This window comes from Tubulanus polymorphus, chromosome 6 (assembly GCF_964204645.1).
Source record: "Tubulanus polymorphus chromosome 6, tnTubPoly1.2, whole genome shotgun sequence".
Classification (NCBI taxonomy): domain Eukaryota; kingdom Metazoa; phylum Nemertea; class Palaeonemertea; order Tubulaniformes; family Tubulanidae; genus Tubulanus; species Tubulanus polymorphus.
This window is the reverse complement of record NC_134030.1, coordinates 8,769,222-8,785,597: the sequence shown is the minus strand read 5'-3', so window position 1 is coordinate 8,785,597 and position 16,376 is coordinate 8,769,222. Positions and strand designations below refer to the sequence as shown.

General features: G+C 40.8%; 2 protein-coding genes across 2 annotated transcripts in view; one reads left to right on the top strand and one right to left on the bottom strand.

Moving 5' to 3' along the window:
* The window catches only part of LOC141906839 (RNA-binding protein 42-like), a 30,220-nt gene extending 27,007 nt beyond the window's left edge, over positions 1-3,213 (top strand). The window contains exon 7 of the mRNA XM_074796268.1: positions 3,057-3,213. Coding sequence (XP_074652369.1) covers positions 3,057-3,169 — 113 coding nt within the window. The 3' untranslated portion in view covers positions 3,170-3,213. The remainder of the gene's footprint in view (positions 1-3,056) is intronic.
* LOC141906840 (16 kDa calcium-binding protein-like) lies at positions 3,152-7,049 on the bottom strand. Its single transcript, XM_074796269.1, has 4 exons — positions 6,938-7,049; positions 6,299-6,397; positions 5,253-5,326; positions 3,152-4,597 (listed from the first exon to the last, which is right to left on the bottom strand). Exons 1-4 carry the CDS (start codon positions 6,953-6,955, stop codon positions 4,375-4,377), a joined length of 414 nt encoding a protein of 137 aa, XP_074652370.1. The 5' UTR covers positions 6,956-7,049; the 3' UTR covers positions 3,152-4,374.
* Positions 7,050-16,376: the final 9,327 nt, after the last annotated feature.

Here is a 16,376-nt window from a genome sequence, read left to right as displayed (position 1 = left end):
CAATGCCTTTCTATATAGAAATAACCTTAGGCTAAAGAGATACGTGATTTCTCCTTTGTGCCGAGCTTAAAAGTTGACCTTTCTGCCCTGTAAATTATTTTTTAAAAATCGTGATAAAGCAAACCATAACATACCCGGCAAATATAGAAATGAACTGATTACAAATTTTACTGTGGTTTACAAAATGACCCCAGCCGAATAGGAGAAACAATAGCCGCGATCACACGGACACGATTTGGCCCGGGCCAAATTGGCATGGATCAGGCTCGGGCCAAATTTGGCCCGTTCCTAATTTGGCCCGTTCCTGATTAGAAATCACGCTCACACCTAAACCATTCACTCGATACTAAACAATGCTCAAACAAAGCGAAGTGGATCATTTCCGGTGCCAGTTGCAATTGAAACGCAATCATTTGTCTGATGTTGAAATTTGGCTCGGGACTAGTGTGACCAATTTCCGTTGAGTACTGTACCCTTTCCTATGGCTTTTGCCAATTTTTTCTAAATTTGGATTGATCGCCAATGGTTTTTCTATACGACCCGGCCAAACAGGCTCGGCCCATTTGGCACCCATGTAAACAGTTGTTCCGGGCCAAATTTGACCCGGGCCAAAAATGCTCGTGTGATCGCGGCTAATGTATCAAGCCCTATTTTTATGTTAATTTATTATAGTAGTGATCAATTTGGTTATTGAGTGTAGGGGGAATAGTTTCGCGTGCAGATTATGTGTAGCTTTAAGACGCGAAGGGTTTTACTAAGTCTAAACATTGGATTATCATTACAGAAATCAAATAGAGCGATGGAAATTATTATTTAGCTTCGGATATTTGATGATAGTTTTAATTATGGCACGGTATTAGCTATGTAGGACACATAGACGCTGTAGCTAAATGCTAGCACAGCGAACTGGCGCGTTGTGATGATGTTGGGCAGGTTCATTACATAATCATCGAAGTTCTAACGTTCGATTCATTTTGCACACAAGCTAATGCCACAAACATGAATTTGGTCTTGTCTGGAAAAAATATTGATATGGGGAAATGTATGTACAAGATCTTGAACTTGTTAAAAATTTAATACACGGTGGCCGCTGACACCGGGAAAACTCAGAAAAATCTTTAAAAAAAGAAATCAGGGAATTTAACAAATTTTACCAAAAACCTGGAAAACTCGGGGAATTTGGATGATGTTATTGAACACGTATTTCTTCATCAGCACGTGATTCATTGAAAGATGAATGAGTTGTAACATTTTACACCTAGAAATTGCCCTTGATCCACTCAGGGAATTTTCTATAATCGCACGGAAAAATCAGGTATAACTCATGGGATCTGGAAACGGGCGCAAAGTGGCCACCCCGAATGATTGATGCGGTAGTTGAAATTATGAAAAATGTGATAGTTACAAAACATGTTGGGTCGCAGAATTTCATCACAACTATTTTGATGAGTTTGGTTTTTACTGGCAGACGCACAAATAATTTGACTGGAACAATACTTCTATTAAATGTTCAGCTAATATCTGCTTCAGCTTTACTTGAGGGGCTTGGCTCTCTTATTTTTCTCTTATTTTTGTGTAAATTCTAAAGTAGAGCTTGCTAAGTTTGGATTGTTCAGTCCAGTTTCTCACTTTTTGGATTTTGATTTGGGTCCATTTGGTCTGGGGTTGGGCAGTGTGAGCTGGCCTGGACAGTCCCCTCCCTGTTGTTGCGTCCGAGCTGAATAGTTTGATCTATTGTGTTTGCATTTCACTTGTTTTTTCACTGCACAGCTCCCTTATTTGTGTATGTTTAACCTTTTTAAAACATTTGTTGTAATTTTATATTCTGTACAGCCTCAATCATTTACATGATTATTTACTGAATAAATTTTGAATTGAATTGAAAAATTGAATTGTGGGTTTAGGCTATAGGGCAATTCGTAATCAATAATTAACAACAAATATCTGTGTTACGACTAACGAGGTGTAATCAACAGTTGCGAAAATTGTCACCAATTTGTCCGCGCCGAAACATGTGTCATCACACCCAACTGCTTCTTGATACCCGGTTATCTTATTGCAAAGTTCTCTCGGTCGATTCAGAAATTCTGTGCTTGGTGACGTTGGTTAATTACGTGTCAATCAAAAATCAATATCTAATACGTGCTCGTTAACATCAGTAATTAGGTTGGTCACTTATTTAACTATATATAAATGATGTAGACGTGATGTCACTACAGCAGTGTATAGTGGGCCTTCCATAGGAAACTTGTTTTGCCGCACAAGAAAATAACTTGACAGTTTATTGACGCCTTGCAAAATAACACATATATTGCTCAATATTCTCGACCTTGAATAATATAATATATTGGATCAATCAAAAGTTATTTTGGAATTGAATATATCGATTATTGAATTGAATTGAGCGGCAACCAGTCTAGCCCCGATGTACATGTATTGATGACGTAGGTGCACATGCTTCAAAAATAATTATCAAAATTTATCAAAAATAAGATAAGAGTTATGAAATGTATTAAATTGTTTTAACGTCAGGCTCGATGGGCATTGGAGTAGCACCCGAGCTGTATTCATATTAGGACAAACTCTGGATACATGTGAATATATGAAAATGTTTAGAAGTACAAACATTATTGCTAAACATTGAGTGGACAGAGCACCAACTTACGACTTTACGAAACTGGCACCAACCAAAGCTGCAGTATTAACACTCCGCTAGAAGGGGTCAAGGTCTAATGAGACCGGAGTACTAAAACGGACACTATACTGATGCTAAAAAATAAACGCCAGAATTCACAATTGTCATTGTCATTCTGAAACGCCAATATCGATGACGTAGTGCACATCGACTCACACAGAACCCCGTTAATAACGCGGAACGGTTTTTACGGCGTGAAAAAAACGCAGGATTGATTTCCTTGAATTTTCTCAGGATTCCAAATTTTCGATTTAACAACCAGTTTTCGGGTTTCGGATTATTCAAATTTGACACATTTGCATTGTTTGAAAATCGATGAATTGTCTGACCTTTAATGGGAATTATTTTCGTGTCGTTTCAGGAAAATACGTCGGAAATCGTCCGATAAAGTTGAGGAAAAGCCAATGGCGGGACCGCAACATAGAGGTCGTACGCAAGAAAGAAAAAGAGAAAAAACGACTCGGATTGCGATGACGTTTTCATTGTTTATCGGTGTTTAACATTTCATGTTGTATATAAATAAAAATAGTATCGAAATGAATATTTTTTCAAATTGGTTTTGATTTACGCTAGCAGCTATTCCGAATCGGCCAACCGTCGTTTCTTGCGCCATCAAAATATATTGGATCTGGGCGTGCTAAGCTATTGACATCGATTCGAAGACAACGGTCATAATTAGAATATGAGACGTAAATCGATTGGTTGGAAACTATTATTTGATCACCTTACGTTTCTGATCATTCGCATATGACATCAGGCAATTCTGGCGATATTTATAACGCCACAAATTAATCTCCTTTCTTGACGCCGATGCCGAGATATAAATGTACATCATACCTACGAGCAATTATCTAACTCAAACTTAGATAATTGCTCGTAGATCATACAGCCATCTATGACCACGGCATGTAACCTTTCACTTGAATCGATATACATGTTTTAACTGTCAGGAGGCCATCCTCCTACACGCTTTGATCTAGCCGACAACGTTTTCCAGATAATTAAATCATTTAAGCGAATACGCGTGTATATACATATATAGAACTAATTTCTACATTTTGATTCGGACGACATTCATTTATATTTTCTATATTTAATTTCATATTACCGTTACAACAGGTCGTGTATTCGCTAACAACATTTTTATGAACATGAGTTTCATCAATAGTTACGAAATCTGAAGAAAATCCCCAGCGAACTGTATTGATTTTATCCCTACATGTCGTAAGTAATATTTCTGGCTGAAATTGATACTTCGTTTCTCATTTCTGCTGAGCTTAAAAGTTGACCCGGCCGGCCGCCTATCTACCTTGAGTACATGTACATTACTTTCTTAGAAATCATGACCAAGCTAACCATAACAGACTCGGCAGCTATAGAAATGTACTGATTACAAATTCTATTGCAGTTTACAAAATATGATTATTAGAAAACAGATATATGCGTATAATTTTTTAGCCTTGGATACAATTTTTTATTCCTCCATTTTCTCGTAAATACATAATATACTAGAGGGTAACCACAGAAGCCACTTTCTCGGAAGAAATTCTCCTTTTTTCTACGTAAAACTATTCGCTATAACTATAGGCTTTTTTTATTGAGTCTGGTTTGAATAGTAGAGCAATTAAACTGCTTTTGTAAGATTTTAGTTTGATTCTTAGAACAATTGACATGGGATTTTAACATGATTTTACATTGAGGAATTTGAGGAATTCGTTGAAGCTTATTTTTCCGTCTCCGTCGTCGTCGTGTTGCTTGACGAAACGGCGAGCTAGGTCCTTCTGTTTCTCGGTTAGACCTATTCCGCGGAGGAACGGTTCGAACTCGCTAGCTTCCAGATACCCAGAATGGTCCTTGTCGAAGCCGTTAAAAACGCGTCGCCATTTATCGGCCTCGTTATTCCTGAAGTAATTAGTGAAGAACACAGATAAAGAAATATGTTCAAAAAGATTTGTATCCGGCGTGCAAGATGATGAACATCTGCATGTGAAAGCGATATACCAAGAAGTTCCCCATTTCTCTCTTCCCCAAGGACTAGCTCGTTCGAAGATCAGCGACCACTCAAGGCCCAACGAACTGGTCGGTGGAACTTCACCCAAGGAATTGGTTGGCGCCCAAATTTGCCTCCTCGCGCGCTACCCGTTCTTCTCTATTGTGCTATATAATTTCTATATAATTATCTATATAATGGCCCCCTTAGTTTGCCTTTGGTCTTGCAGCTTTGGCCGAATTGAACAATGTAGCATATGCACTGGCAAAAAAGTGTTCATAAAACATATCAGGGACGGATGTATACACCATTACAAACGAAGGATAGCAACTGAACTTGCATGTATATTCATAAGAATGAATATGTACCCATCTAGCACGTGACGTCATGAATGAATTGTATCGCTTAACTTTCGAACTTGTAAATGATATAGTTCTAGAATTGGGAAGAGCAAAGGAAATTCCTGGCAAAACCTTTTTTTAATCAATTGGTAAGATATATGATGATTTTGTTACGCGAGGCCTTGTCGCGTGACGAAAAATCCATGTCTGCTATCCTCATACGTACTTCGTTAGGGCTGACATAAACTCATCGTATGAAATGATTCCATTCCCGTCCAAATCGCAGAAAGTGAAAAATTCCTAAAATTAATGAAACAGAAAACCAATCAGAAATGAGAAAGTGAAAGCGGTGGTAAAAGAATGGGAGTCAAGTCCGTGCCGAGGGCATCCTCGCTTGCCAGGGGTCCGGTATCACTCCCGAACCCGCTTCCACCAGCCCCCTGGCCTCACGAAGCGTGATTTCATTATTGGCGCTGTTGCGCGTGACGTCATATATCGATTTGCGAAATACTTCCTTGTTCGGTAAAACGTTCGCTGATTGGTAAATTTAACGGGAAAACCAACAGAAGTCTACTGACGGTTTGTTACAAGCGCTGTGATTGGTACGACCGGATTCTGGTCGGCTAGTAACGACTCCAACGACTCGTGAGGTCAAGGGGTTCGGGGAACAGCTTTAGCGTAGTGGGTTCGAATCCCTTGACATGTGAAGATGTGCCGAGGGGAGGGGGTTCGGGGTAGCGAATTAACCCCCTAAGATTTTCAAAGTGCTCTTCAAAAAGTCAGTGTCAGAAAAGTGTAGTCAAGATTTTTCCAAGACAATATTTTATTTTTGTAAAATGGAAAGGATCCATTCTCAAATGATTTGTTCAGGTACCCGGGCACCTCATATCTAAGATCTGTCATTTTTCACGGTGAAAGTGCCCTTTTGAAACTGAACTGCCCCTTAAAAAAAACTCGGCATGGGCCTGAGATTCTCATTTGAATGTGGAACATGGCACGCATATAGTCAAACTAAAGTTTGTTGGTCCTGAACAAAAAGATTTTGCTGTATAATCTACCACGCGAACGAATAGTCTCAAATCATATTTTTGATTAGATAAAGAAGATGCACATACAGTTATACAGTCACAATTCATTGAGAACAGTTAAAAAGTCAATGATACTGTCGCTTATGCCACCGATTTATTTTTGTGCCGAGGAATCGGTCCTACGGTCGTTGTGTTCAGTTGTAACCCATACAATTACGTAAGTTGATTATTTATCATTACGTACATCAATTTTTTGCTGAGACACGTTTCCACGTTTCATTCTATCTTCAAATTCTTTTCTGCATACTTCACCATTGCCGTCTTTATCACATTCTCTGAAAAACTTTGAGTTAAGAAGGGTAGCAGCTTTTAGTTGATCGTCTGTTTTGTACTTGATAATTTTCACATAACAACGCAGCGCTGTTGATTTTCTTTTTTTTTATAATACCCGGCGCACTACATATCAATAATGTGTTAAATTAGATACATTTTAAACGCTTGAGAAAGAATTGGCTTTCTAGGCGGAAATAAGGACTTACGTAATCATGTTCCAATCATTAGGCCCTTATAACTTATCATGCACAATTTTGCAGCAATGCTGGATTAGTAACATGTGACTCCAGGGAGTGGATCCAAGGGGGCCTAATAAGCCACATTTCCACAACCTGGTTTAAGAAAGTAACGCATACAATGGAAAATTATTTCCACTTTTTTTGTTCTAGAATTACTTTAGATTCTTAGAAAATTACTCTATTTTTTCAAATTGAATAATGAAAATTCTTGAATCCGTCCCTGGTTTCCAGACACAAATTAGAAAATACAATGCATTACGCGTCTAGGCCGACACGGAGTGAAGTAGCAATAGGGTTTCGCCTACACTTACTTGTTCGTAACTACTCATATTGATAGCGTCAAATTAATATGCGTCTGAATTTCCGATATTATGGAGGGCGTCCTCTTAAGTGTCGCGCGAGTAGGTGCTTTTTATCGCTATGTTTTGCGTCGACAAGAATTCGTGATCTAGGGCAACTATTAAAAATGCTTGAAACTTGTTCAATCGTTTCATATATACTTTCGTTCTTTTGTTATTTCGAAGAATCGTCTTTTTTGGGTTATTTTAAAAGTGCATATGAGATATACTGAATGAATTCTATCTTGAGCTGGGGACTATATACGAGGTGCATCAATCGATTCTTGCTATGGATCAGGTCATAGAATCTATAATTGCTGTTGGAAGTTTCTTCTGCATTTTCCGGTGCATAAAACAGCATCTATTTCTCTATTCAGTGCAACGCAATGATCGAAACGAAAACACATGTATAGTTTATTTATGAATGATATTATTCAGATGCTACGAATTTATAACGCTAGTTCGCAAAATACATTTTGACATTCTGTACGCCGCTTGGTCTATACACGCCGAGTTTATTTGGATCGAGAAAAGAGAACTAGTTTCCATTTATATAAAACGACGTCTGGTGTTCAATACAACTGGTTGTTGCGATGACTTTGTAACGTAAAGAATTTTTACTTCCTTTTCAAGAAAATACAAAAGTGTTTCTGCACTAACTTTCCTTTATTCATAAATGATTTTCTTTATAACTGCAGTTAGATATATATATATATATATATATATATATATATATATATATATATATATATATATATATATATATATATATATATATAGTTTTATAAACGCCAACTTATCGGGACATGCGTGATTCTGAGACTCGGAGTATTGGGGCCTCTCTGTCGTATTGGGTCATTTTCTATCTATTGGGACTAGGACCCAATAATTTTGGCCCCAATTATTTAGCTGATGTGGTTAGCACCCATACATTATTATATCGTATGTGGCAGAAACGCATATTGGGTCGTTGAGTAGCGACACAACACCCCTCTGGTGGTGAACTCCGGAAACGTTATGTATGATTCGACCAATCAGATTTGATATATATCTATCGACCAATCAGATTGATTCGTATGACTCGACCAATCAGATTCAAGGATCACATCAACGTGGCGGCCATTATCGTCGTTTCGATTCGGAATTATGTTTAGCGTTTATGCACGGCTTGTTGGGTAAGTACTATTGATAAATGAAATCTTTTTGCTCGTATCAACTGAGTTAGTTACCTAATCGTCGGTGGTAAGCTTTTTATAATCGGATGGGCTTATATCAACGTGTGGTTTGTGAAAATATCCGATCGTGAAACTAAACCACTGACAGGTTAGGCTATCGTTAACTAGCCTAACGTTAACAATAGATTCATTGAATGTTCTTTGAATAATTCAATTCAGTAGGCCAATTCTATGTCACTGAACAGTTGCCAAACAATACACCCATGGACCGTAGTAGGCCTAAACAAACCGGACATATTTGGGGCGACTTTTACTCTTGATTTCGTTCGTTTGGCATGATATTTTAATTCAGGCTTTTAGGCCTACCGCAGGTGTAATCAGGTCGGCACCGGTAGTCCAACACAGTCACAGCCAATTTATCTTGGGGGTGTGATTGTGAAGAGATAGGCCTAGGTCTATGGTGGAACTTTTAGGCTTATATTGGATGGCATAACTAAGGATTCACATCGGAGTGCTCCGTAGTTAGGAGTGCTCCCTAAGCCGGCTTTTGGCAGTAGTTAGCACAACTGTGGAGTCGGAGAAACCAATATGGCATCTCATTCAAAGAGCGGCTGTAATTCAAGCCCAAACTATTGACATTTTGACCAAAAGAAAGTAAGATTTTTGGCTAAAAGTTACTGATTTTTGTTTCCCAAAAAATTTTTTTTCCATTAGGCCTATTTTCCAACTTTTTCAGTATGGGCCGTTTTCATCCCTGATCATGTATATATTTTAGCTACTACTCAATTGCTTTAGGCCTATAAAGTAATTCGATAAGCCTACAAGTCGTGTGGAAGATTCCAATCAATCCGCAGTTGAACCACATGGAGAGTCTTATGACAGATAGGCCTATGAGTCAGCTTGCCGCAACCGATGGTAAATCAGTTTAGTTATTCCATATCTTTTTAGCCCACTTGGAACTGGTCTAGTACCTAGTCGTTGGTTGTAGGGAACCGGTATTCGGTAACAACGACTGGTATTCAGACTAACTTGGAACTTAAGACCTTAAGTTGATTTTATTGGGAAATATAAGACCAAGATCTAGTAACGTGTCGTATACGGCTGAGTGTTTATGTGGTAGGTAGTTTAACTTGTACAGTCGGGTATTGGATGGTGCTGCCATCTTGGGTCCGGATGGTAGTCCGCAGGCAGAGGGGAGTCGTCTTCCAGAGTTGTTTAGCCAGTCGAAAACTGGTTGTTCGGGGAGACAGTCGTAATAAAACTACTGGCATATTCTATCAGTCTATGCTTTTTATTTTAATCTCTAGTTCTCAGGAGCAGGAGTTGGAGTCTTCCAAGGCGGAGTGTGCTGGCGTGTCCACCGTACACGTCCGCTGAAATAGTCGCTACTGTTCGTTCCTCAACGAGAGGACCGACATCCCTCGACATCGATCGTGCGAGAAGCTCGCTAAGGGGGCGCTGCTGTTTGTCCCTCAACGAGAGGATCGACATCGATCGTGCGAGAAGCTCGCTAAGGGGCGCTGCTGTTCGACCCTCAACGAGAGGATCGACATCGATCGTGCGAGAGGCTCGCTAAGGGGCGCTGCTGTTCGACCCTCAACGAGAGGATCGACATCACTCGCATCGGTCGTGCGAGAAGCTCGCTAAGGGCGCGCTGCTGTTCGACCCTCAACGAGAGGACCGACATCGGTCGTGCGAGAAGCTCGCTAAGGGCGCGCTACTGTTCGTTCCTCAACGAGAGGACCGACATCGCTCGACATCAATCGTGCGAGAAGCTCGCTAAGGGGGCGCTGCTGTTCGACCCTCAACGAGAGGATCGACATCGATCGTGCGAGAAGCTCGCTAAGGGGCGTTGCTGTTCGACCCTCAACGAGAGGACCGACATCGCTCGACATCGGTCGTGCGCGAAGCTCGCTAAGGGCGCGCTGCTGTTCGTTCCTCAACGGGAGGATCGACGTTGCTCCAAATTGATCGTGCGAGAAGCTCGCTAAGGAGACGCCGCTGTTCGATCCTCAACGGGAGGACCGACATCGATCGTGCGAAAGGCTCGCTAAAGAGACACCGCTGTTCGATCCTCAACGGGAGGACCGACATCGATCGTGCGAGAAGCTCGTTAAGGAGACGCAGCTGTTCGATCCTCAACGGGAGGACCGACAGCGATCGTGCGAGATGCTCGCCAATGGCGCGCTGCTGTTCGACCCTCAATGAGAGGACCGATGTTGCTCTAAATTGATCGTGCGAGAAGCTCGCTAAGGAGTCGCCGCTGTTCGATCCTCAATGAGAGGACTGACTTCGCTCGACTTTGATCGTGCAAAAGGCTTGCTAGGGAGACGCCGCTGTTCGTTCCTCAACGGGAGGACCGAGATCGATCGTACGAGAAGCTTGTTAAGGAGACGCCGCTGTTCGATCCTCAACGGGAGGACCGAGATCGATCGTACGAGAAGCTTGTTAAGGAGACGCCGCTGTTCGTTCCTCAACGAGAGGACCGACATCGCTCGACATCGGTCGTGCGAGAAGCTCGCTTAGGGCGCGCTGCTGTTCGTTCCTCAACAGGAGGACCGACGTTGCTCCAAATTGATCGTGCGAGAAGCTCGCTAAGGAGTCGCCGCTGTTCGATCCTCAACGGGAGGACCGACATCGATCGTGCGAGAATCTCGTTAAGGAGACGCCGCCGTTCGATCCTCAACGGGAGGACCGACATGGATCGTGCGAGATGCTCGCTAATGGCGCGCTGCTGTTCGACCCTCAACGAGAGGACCGATGTTGACCGATGTCTCCAAATTGATCGTAGGAGAAGCTTGCTAAGGAGTCGCCGCTGTTCGATCCTCTACGAGAGGATCGACTATGATCGTGCAAAAGGCTTGCTAGGGAGACGCCGCTGTTCGTTCCTCAACGGGAGGACCGAGATCGATCGTGCGAGAAGCTCGCTAAGGAGGCGCCGCTGTTCGATCCTCAACGAGAGAACCGACATCGCTTGACATCGTTTGTGCGATAGAGACGTGTCTACCGTTCACGTTCGCTTAAGAGAATGCCGCCGTTCGGTTCTCAACGCGGGAACCGACGTCTCTCGACATTGTTCGCGTGGGAAAGACGAGTCTAGTGTCCTCAACACGAGGGCCGACAACGACCGATAACGTTTGTGTAGGGAGTTCACTGAATTAAGCACTGTTGTCCGTTCTCAACGCGAGGACCGACATCGACCGACATTGACCGTTTTACTGTTACAGAGAGTGGAAGTAGAAGGGGACGTCTTGGCAACAAGTTCCGGGCAAAAGCAGAACGACCCTGAACAGCAGCCGCCGGTCCCCTAAGAGGGATTGGAGTGTTTCGGCTGCGACATTTAGTTCCGCTATTTAACGTACATTGTCGCTGATTGGCTGATTTACGCCGCACATGCGCACGGAGGTGCGCAACTTAGAAAATTCAAGGAAAGTGTAGAGAAAATAGAGCGGCTAGAGCGAGACTCAAACCCGGGCAAGTAAATTACTAGCGCAGCGTCATCCCACTAGATCACCGAGCTCGTGAAAACCAACCGAATGTTTTCAGATGCAAGATGGCCGTTCTGTTTCCTATTTTGTACCAAAAAAATGTCAATTTTGGCCTCAATTTCAACTAGGCCTACTACTCAATTGCTTATGCATGTTCATATTTTTTATTTTCATAGGAAGATGGACCACCGCGTTCGGTACGAGTCGTGCAGAAGATTCCAATCAATCCACAGGTTAACCACATGGAGAGACATGACAGATGAGTCAACATGACAGATTGACATTGACATTTCCACCAAGTACTAACTAATCACCTAAAAGGACCCATTAGGCCCAATGTTTGTTAAAGTCTATCATACTGAATGTATATAATTCATCACCTAGGAATCCCCGAATTGAGGGAAATCTATGATAGAATGTATTGTTATTACACAGCAAACCCACAGTTAGATTGGTCTGGTAAAATCTATCATATGGATTATTATGTACTATAAGACAAAGGACCCAATAGGTCGGTACAATCTATCATGTGCAATGTATTAGTTATTACACAGGAAACCAGCTGTTTGATCGACCCAATAGATAGGTACAATCTATAAAATGTAATAGGCCCATTATCATTTATAGAAATATATTAATGTAATTGATTTAATGTATTTATATACATGTATCTACCCTAGATACATCTTGTACCCAAAAACTGAGCTTGGTCAGAATCAACATGGTTGACTGGTGGCCATTTTTGTTCGCTGAAATCAGCACTTTCCTACTCATTTTTGAAGTTTTCAAGGGAATTTTGAAGACACTGATCGAATTACCTTGATCTATCAGATCGTGTACTCGAAGGTTCCATCAGCATGAGAGACATTTTGGGTCAATCGGATGCAAGATGGCCATCCTGTGACCTTTTTTCGTACCCAAAAAATATCAATTTTTGTCTCAATTTCAACCACTACTCAATTGCTTATGCATGTTCATATTTTTAATTTTCGCAGGAAAATGGACCACCGAGTTCGATACAATTGGTGTGGAAGATTCCAATCAATCCGCAGTTGAATCACATAGAGAGAGTCTTATGGTAGATACGAGTCAACTTTCCGAGACCGATGGTAAATCAGTTTAGTTATTTCATACCTTTTTAGCCCACTAGGGACTTTAGACCGAAAGTCGATTATTTGGGATATTTCTCTAAAACTTTTGAACACATACTGTAGGCCTACCTGAATTTGATCATCGTACTACCAGTGAAACTGGTATATTGTGGGTTGACTGTAAATCAATTTTAACAATATGTTTCCGTGCCTACCATTTGAAATTATAATCAAATCATCAAAAATCAATGGTTCGTAGGCATGGAAACTCAGGACGCATATTGTTAGAATTTCAAAAATGGCTTATTTTTAGCCTACTTGGGAGTCCCAGCGGGCTATTGCGTTCACTTTTCGTCCGTCCGTCCGTAGATGGAATCCAGTAAGTTTTGAAGACGCTTCAAGGTAACGTCTTGATATTTAGGTTACACGTGTATCTACCCTAGACACATCTTCAGCCCAAAAACTGACCCTGTCAGAATCAAGATGGCTGACTGGCAGCCATTGTTGTTCGCCAAAATCAGCACTTTTTACACATTTTTGAACTTTTTGAGGGAAATTTTGAAGACGCTTCGATCAATTACCTTGATCTTTCGGATATATATGAATCCCCCCAGGGCCCATCAACGAAACAAAAATTGGGTCGGTCGGACTCAAGATGGCCGTCCTATGACCTTTTTAGTGCCCAAAAATGTTAATTTTTGCCCGAATTCTGAGTCCTGTAGCTTCCTACTGGTTTACCATTTCTCAATGCAATTTGTGATGGGTATTCTTTGGAAAGGGATGTTTTATACCTCAGACAGGTATTTTTCATCAGCCAATTATGACACAATTGGCGGCCATCTTGGTGTCACCAGTACTCATTCGTAAGTGGGAAAAAGTTTTTCCACATTATATTGATACCTAAGCGTATTTTGCTACCACAATCAATTAGAAAGTTGTAGCTCATAACGTGTTCTATGATTGTGGTGAGTTTCAAGGTAATTGGATTTCGTATATGGCCACCAGGGGGCGTTGAATAATACAATATCTTAGCATTTCTTTATTATATTCGTACCTATGCATATTTTGTAACCACAATCAATTGGAAAGTTGTAGCTCATGACATCATCTATGATTGTTGTGAGTTTTAAGGACATTAGTTTTTCTATATGGTCACCAGGGGGCGTTGAATAGTAGAATAACTTAGTATTTCCTTATTATATTGGTACCAAGGGCGTACTCTTTTATGACCTCCGAAGTCTCCGTCCGAAATCTCCGGTTGGCTCCACACAAAATCCGAATCACACCACCTCGACAGAAAGGAGGTTTCGGAGACTCCAAAAAGTCACGTGACCAATAAAAGAGTACGATTGGCGGCAAACGGATTCTCCGATCTGATAAAAGAGTTCGCTCCTAGGCATATTTTGTTACCATGATCAATTGCAAAGTTGTAGTTCATGACATGTTCTATGATTGTGGTGAGTTTCGAGGTCATTGGGTTTTGAATATGGTCACCAGGGGGCGTTGAATAGTAGAATGACTTAGTATTTCCATACTAAATTGGTAACGAGGCATATTTTGTTATCACAATCAATTACAAAATCGTAGCTGCTGACATGTTCTATGATTTTGGTGAGTTTCAAGGTCGTTGGTTTTTGTAAATGGTCACCAGGGGGCGTTGAATATTGAAATTGTTAGATTGTTGAGCATTTGAAACCATTTCCCAAGTGGGCATGGTGTCCCTGGACCCCTAGTTTCTCATTTCAACATGCGAAAATGAAAACTTTTTGGCAATCTTTCAATACAGCGTAAAATGGATATAAAAACAATGGTTTATTAAAACTGCACAGTTTCACTGGTCGTATTAAAACCAATTAGGCGTATGTGTTCAAAACATTAATGTATAGGCCTATTAATGTATATTATTCATCACATAGGAATCCCCGAATTGAGGGAAATCTATGATAGAATGTATTGTTATAACACAGGAAACCCAGAGTTAGATTGGTCTGATGGTAAAATCTATCATATGGATTATTATGTACTATAAGACAAATGACCCAATAGGTCGGTACAATCTATCATGTGGAATGTATTAGTTATTACACAGGAAACCAGCTGTTTCATGGACCCAATAGATTGGTTCAATCTATAAAATGTAATGGGCCCTATATCATTCATAGAAATATATTAATTTAATTGATTTAATGTATTTATATACATGCATCTACCCTAGATACATCTTCTGCCCAAAAACTGAGCTTGGTCAGAATCAACATGGTTGACTGGTGGCCTTTTTTGTTCGCTGAAATCAGCACTTTCTTACTCATTTTTGAAGTTTTCAAGGGAATTTTGAAGATTCTGATCAATTACCTTGATCTATCAGATTGTATACCCGAAGGGTGCATCGGCATGAGAGTAATTTTGGGTCAATCGGATGCAAGATGGCCGTCCTGTGACCTTTTATCGTACCCAAAAAATGTCAATTTTGGTCTCAATTTCAACCACTACTCAATTGCTTATGCATGTTCATATTTTTGATTTTTACAGGAAGATGGACCACCGAGTTCGATACAAATTGGTGTGAAAGATGCCAATCAATCTGCAGTTGAATCACATAGAGAGAGTCTTATGACAGATATGAGTCGACTTTCCACAACCGATGGTAAATCAGTTTAGTTATTTCATACCTTTTTAGCCACATGAAATGGACTTAAGCGGGTTATCGCATCCGCTTTGTGTCATTGTCCCGAGCTTGACAGAATCCAGTTATTCTGATACATTTTGAAATCAGCACTTTTAGACATTGTTTGAACCTTTTTAGCCCACTTGGGACTTTAGTCCCAGTGGGCTATTGCGTTCACTTTTCGTCCATTGTCCGTCATAGCGTACGTCCGTCCGTAGACGGAATCCAGTTATTTTGGGAAGTTTTGAAGACGCTTCAATGTAATGTCTTGATATTTAGGTTACACATGTATCTACCCTAGACACATCTTCAGCCCCAAAACTGGCCCTGTCAGAATCAAGATGGCCGACTGGCAGCCATTGATGTTCGCCAAAATCAACACTTTTTACACATTTTTTAACTTTTTGAGGGAACTTTTTGATCTTTCGGATGTATGTGCATCCCCCCAGGGCCCATCAGCATAACAAAAATTGGGTCGATCGAACTCAAGATGGCCATCCTATGACCTTTTTTAATGCCAAAAAATGTCAATTTTGGCCTGAATTCCGAGTCCTGTAGCTTCCTACTTGTTTGCCATTTCTCATTGCAATTTGTGATGGGTATTCTTAAGAAAGGGATGTTTTATACCTGAGACAGGTATTTTTGATCAGCCAATTATGACGCAATTGGCGGCCATCTTGGTGTCATCAGTACTCATTCCTAGGTGGGAAAAAAATTTTCCACATTATATTGATACCTAGGCGTATTTTGTTACCACAATCAATAAGAAAGTTGTAGCTCATAACATGATCTATGATTGTGGTGAGTTTCAAGGTCATTGGTTTTGTATATGGCCCAGTGTGCATTGAATAATACAATATCTTTCCATATTATATTCGTATCAATGCATATTTTGTAACCACAATCAATTGCAAAGTTGTAGCTCATGACATTGTCTATGATTGTGGCAAGTTTTAAGGACATTAGTTATTCTATATGGTCACCAAGAGGCAT